Genomic DNA, 6,000 nt, shown 5'->3' on the forward strand with positions numbered 1-6,000 from the left:
AACTTTTCAGATCACTGTTTCCTTTTAGTGCATATATTTCTTATTTTATTTTATTTTTTTGTTTCAATATGCAGTTTTCTTCTAACACCTCTACCTCCCCTTGTTCCTTCTGTGCCCCCATGAGTCTTCTGTTATCATCAAGGCGATGATAACACCCACTTTGGGAATCACTGTTCTAGACTAATTTGTGTATTCTGAATGTGAAAGAACTTCTGTTTCTTGATGCTCCATCAGTTAAATGTTTCCATTGCCATTTTAAAGCAGTCTCAACTGTTTTTATATTAAAATTGTGTATGTTGTAAATAAACTTTTGTTTGGTTTCTCTATCCAGTTGTGTATGACTAAATTGAGCTTTGACTTCTTTGGAATAATCATAACCAAGGAACATAACTACATATTATCATAAATAATTTTTGAAAAAGTTTTATTATTTTGAAATATGTTAAAAGCTGACACACATACTGACTATATTTTCATAATTATGGATTTAAAAATACATTAAACTCAATCTGTAAGGATTAGTTAATAATTATCAGTATATGTTTTCAAAGTTTCTTTGCTTTGTCTTCAGCAGTTGCTTCAAATTGCTTCAATCGGTTTAACACACAGCATTCAAAATGTAATGTGTTTTAGAACAAACTGCACATAAATCTTTTCAAAACATTCTAAATTATATGCAAATTTTATCAAATTGTTCTTCAACAGAAATAAAAGTTTTTGTCATGAATATGTTGAAAGCACAAACTCTTATTCAACACCTTTTAAAAATAAGTTGAAAAGATTTCATTGTGAACATTTTAGGTGTCATATTTATTTGGTAGATGCCATAAGTTTCAAACCTAACTATATTTTAAACAGGATAGGAATAAAATAATAATAGTATCAGATAGTACCATCTGTAAGTGGGCTAATAAAACAGTTTTTCCTGCCAGTTTGCATAAGTTGCACAGAAACATTTATTTTAGACTTGTTGCATTAATTTGCAGCCTGTGGAAAATTGAGTACTGAGCTGTCATTAAATTTCTAACTAAGGAAGGCCTTACTCCCAATGTTATTAAACAGTGCTTAGATGGTGTGTATGGTGATGCTTCCAAGATGTAATAAGCATATTGAACTGCAAGGAGACGATATTGAAAAATGACATCATTGTTTTATACCTATAACGTCTAAAACAGAAAGGCCAGAAACTTTTGACATCTACCATTTATATATCTTATGCAAAGATCCTTTAACTACTGTATATACATAAAAGATTGTCCTGTTATCAGTCCCTTACATTTTTGGTTTTGAAGTAACAGTCTGAAGATGAAAGAAAGAAGCTTTGAAAATGTTTACCAATTATTAACTGGCCATTACAAAGGAAATTGAATATATTTTTTAGTGTTATAATTATAAAATATCTTTCTTAATGATAGGATTTTTCCTTGCTTCCAAATAATAATCACAAAATTCTGTGTATTAATTAGAAAAATTATTTCTTTGAACTGAATCAGGTCTAAGTTGGAATTAACCAAATTTTAAGCAATGTGTATATATTTTTAATTTTAGTTTAGTAGCAGTTTATTTTTTAATATTATATGTTGCCTATTTTATCTTATTGTGACTTCTAAATAGTGTCTGTCTTTTATGTTTTTATTGATTCTTAATTTACATTGTATTAATATAACTAAATGAGTTGGAATTAGATGCTATGTACATTTTATTATGTAAAAATTATTAAGATATAAATAAATTATTAAGATAACCACATAAGAATCATATATTTAAAAATGTTAGTGTCAGTTGTTCAGCATTGTGTAATTGATTCATTGTAATCAGATTATTATGTGATTTGATAGAAACGTATAAGGATTATCAGATAAATTTGGATTATATAAATTTGGAAATTGATAATTGTACTTGTTGATTGGTGTATTTATGGGACTGAAATATGCTAAAACTAGTTGTTACCCGCAACTTTGCTCGCGAGGATTTTGCAAGCAAACCCGATTTATATTCAGTATTTCAACAACCATAGTAATTGTTATATAACATCTACCACTGAGAATGATGAGAATTGCCGAGAATCAAACAAACTACAGTGGTACCTCGGTATACGTCTGCTNCTAAAATAGTACAGTAGAAGCCGTTTTTCTGGTTAAGCCTTAATGCTCTCCCTCTCCCCCACGGGGGAATTTATAAAAATCCCTTCTTAGTGTGCATTCTCATGGCATACCCTACTACAATGCAGATGAAAACAAAAAATCGCATCTAAAATAGTACAGAAGAAGCTGTTCTTCCGGTTAAGCCTTAATGCTCTCCCTCTCCCCTGCGGGGAATTTCGAAAAATCCCTTTTTAGTGTGCGTTTTCATGACGTACCCTAACTGTGTACCAAATTTCACCTCTTTAGGTTCAGCGGTTTGCTCTGGGCAATGATGAATCAGTGAGTCATTCAGTCAGTCAGGACAAGTAATCTATACTTCTATACTAATATTATAAAGAGGTAATGTTTGTATGTAAGTTTGTATGCAGCAGGTAATCTCCGAAACTACTCATCCAATTTCAAAAATTCTTTCACCAATATTTAGAATGGAACCTCAGGGTGGACATAGGCTGTATATTAATCCGTTAAACATTCATATAAATTAAAATATATAATCTAGGTTAAGGCTTTTATGTCCAACAGATGGTGCTACAAGTACAACGCTCTAACTTTGCTTTTCTGTGAGGCATTATGCTTTTCTGTGAGGATGAACTAAAGCAGATCATCTTCTATCTATCTATATAAATAAAAATGTAATGTTCGTTTGTTCCTACCGATTCCTTTGAAATTTTGACACAATGCTGCATTCGAATATGCACGTGTTTTTATATAATATACGTGTCGAAATCCCCCCGGGGGAGAGGGGCAGAATTAAGGCTTATCGTGAAGAACTTGGCTTTTATTATACTATTTCAGGTGCGTTTTTTTTTTTTTTGTTTTTTTTGATTGCGTTTTAATAGGGTACGTCAAGAAAATGTACACTAAGGGAATTTTCGAAAAATCCCCCCACGGGGGAAGTGTTTTACATTTATAATAGATACATTTTGGGCCACAACAACGCGTGGTGGGGTCTGCTAGTTTTATATATATAGATGATTGGTTTATACATTTTTAACCTGATTGGATCAACACGGCAGTTAATACACTTAGAAGTAACAAAGAAATCATGTATCTTTGAACTGTTAATTTGTATGGAGTTCTTATTGATTAGAAATTATATACATAAAAATTAACAAATATTTTACTTACAGAAAACATCTAGTCAAGTTTGGACAACAATGGCTATTCATCTGAATTTAGTCAATGTAACAGTTAATTTGATAAACAATCATTGTAGTCCTGAATGTGTTAATGCTACAACACCTTTAGCAAAATTTGATTTTATTAAATCACGTCTGTTATTAGAAAGTTACTCTGATGGTACAAGAGACATTGATTTGATATCGCACGAAATTCGTATATCAGATACAAGATATAAAGGTAAAAATTCTTCTTACTTTTTTACAAATTTGATTTTTAATTCTAAATAAATCAAAATTCTAAGTAATAAAAATGATTATTAAAAACATTAATTATTAATTATAATTTTACCATAAAATATTAAAATGTGATATGCAATGTATACATGTAATATACATAACAATGTATATATTACATATATACATTATGCAAAATAAATATGATTTATTTTGTACTGGATAAGTTAAATGAAACAAAATAATTAAAATAAGCATAATTTCAAATAAAATTATAATGATAAGTATTTATAAAGATTACTATAGCTTTTGAGAAAATATTTCGGTGAAATCTTATTTCTACTCTTAGAAATGTATAAGAAACAATTTTCTCTTAAATCTGTATATATTTCTGAGAATATAAATAGAATTTTTTAAAAATTTCTATAGAAAATATAATGAAAAATTCACTTCTACATGATAATCTTTATTGTTATATAAGTATAATATCTGACATTGATGAATTTATGGTATTTATAATGTAAATATGTTAAAAATCCTATCAGAGAAATATAACACTTGTAAAGCTGATAATTTAAATTAGTGATTGGATGATTAATCAGAATTGGAAGAATCGGTCATTTTTCTGGAATCAAACAAATCTCATCACGAGTTTGAATTCTTAAAACGATACTTAAAATGATTCTTCCACATTTAACAAGAAAATTAATTATTCGTTTCAGTTGAAGATTAAAAATTTTTTAAATTATGATATTAAGTATTAGTTTATTGGTAGCTTTTACATCAACAAAGCAGAGAGCACACGACAATCCATACATAAAGTGATATCTGTTGCAGCAGACTTTTCTTTCGTGTAGTCAGAGTGATAAGAGATTGCACTTGGTTGGCACTAACTGTCTCTATTTTAGGAGAGATAGGGTGACATTAGGATTGTCACGCGGCCTGTATTGGGTCGACTTGACAGGCAATTTCAAATTCAGGCCAGCAGTTGACACAAATATTTAAGTGTTAGCAAAACATTTTAAAATATAAACAAAATTATGTTTTAGTTGAAAAAATATTATATGAAATTATTTTTAATATTCAGTATGTTTACTTATAATGATAAAACACTTGAACAACACTTTAAATACTTTTTTAGCAATAGTGTTAATAACACTTTAATTTCTTTAAATGTTTTTGACCTCTCTTCGTAGGTCTGTGTCAGGTTTAATAAGAAGATTCAAACTGTCTTAGTTTGAATCCTCTTGTTAAACTTGACATATGCCTAAGAAAAGGGGTGGAAAACATTAGTTTAAAGAAATTAAAGTGTTGCTGAAAAAGTATTTAATGTCTAGGCATTAGGTTGATTCTTCTTTCCTTGAAAAAGTTCACACGATTGTACATTTAGGAAAACCTGGCTTGAGGTGAATGAATTCAAAACTTGATTAACTCTTGATGATGACGATATTTGTTTGACTCATTGCATCATTTGCTGAACCTAATTTAATGTTAAATACAATGGAATTAAAGCATTTATGAAGCATGCTAATTACAAGAAGCATGAAAGAAGAATTGCATGTTCTCATTTACCTTTCCTTTCCCCTGGTCATCATGTTGTCCAATGAAGCAGTTTCCAAAGATGGTGACCCTAAGTGACACAATGGGATAGTTCTTTGAGTAAAAAGGAATTAATTAGTTGTAATTTCTTTGGGTATTATTGCAATATTAACTTTATCTGAAATAAGATTACAAATTTGTTTTGTAGTACACAATAAAAGCATGCATATCCGCATATAAATGGAAAATTTTCAGGTTTCTTTCGAAAGATTGATTCTGGATTTCCCAATCGTTTTCTATTCTTAAGCTCTTGATGTTTATTAATTAATGAATGTACTGTGTGCATAATGTAAATCATTAATTTTTCTAAACAAAAATAAACTTTAGAAAATATTCAAAAGAATCAGGAATTTTCAGCAGAATTGGAATCAGAAGAAATTTTGGTATTGTTCCATTACTAATTTAAATATAATGATGAATAATGAAGATTATTTAAAAAATGTCTGCTAGTTTTATATATATAGATGATTGGTTTATACATTTTTGACCTGATTGGATCAACACGGCAGTTAATACACTTAGAAGTAACAAAGAAATCATGTATCTTTGAACTGTTAATTTGTATGGAGTTCTTATTGATTAGAAATTATATACATAAAAATTAACAAATATTTTACTTACAGAAAACATCTAGTCAAGTTTGGACAACAATGGCTATTCATCTGAATTTAGTCAATGTAACAGTTAATTTGATAAACAATCATTGTAGTCCTGAATGTGTTAATGCTACAACACCTTTAGCAAAATTTGATTTTATTAAATCACGTCTGTTATTAGAAAGTTACTCTGATGGTACAAGAGACATTGATTTGATATCGCACGAAATTCGTATATCAGATACAAGATATAAAGGTAAAAATTCTTCTTACTTTTTTACAAATTTGTTATGTAGGTAGAAGAAA

General features: G+C 29.0%; 1 protein-coding gene across 1 annotated transcript in view; it reads left to right on the top strand.

The window, feature by feature from the left end:
- LOC111612811 (vacuolar protein sorting-associated protein 13D-like) overlaps window positions 1-6,000 on the top strand; it is a 132,431-nt gene that overhangs the window by 106,883 nt on the left and 19,548 nt on the right. Inside the window, exons 35-37 of the mRNA XM_023354068.1 lie at window positions 3,275-3,503; window positions 5,426-5,481; window positions 5,722-5,950. Of these exons, the coding sequence (XP_023209836.1) occupies window positions 3,275-3,503; window positions 5,426-5,481; window positions 5,722-5,950 (514 nt within the window). The remainder of the gene's footprint in view (window positions 1-3,274; window positions 3,504-5,425; window positions 5,482-5,721; window positions 5,951-6,000) is intronic.

Source organism: Centruroides sculpturatus, unplaced genomic scaffold (genome assembly GCF_000671375.1).
Source record: "Centruroides sculpturatus isolate CEXI.00-Female unplaced genomic scaffold, Cexi_2.0 scaffold1737, whole genome shotgun sequence".
Taxonomy (NCBI): domain Eukaryota; kingdom Metazoa; phylum Arthropoda; class Arachnida; order Scorpiones; family Buthidae; genus Centruroides; species Centruroides sculpturatus.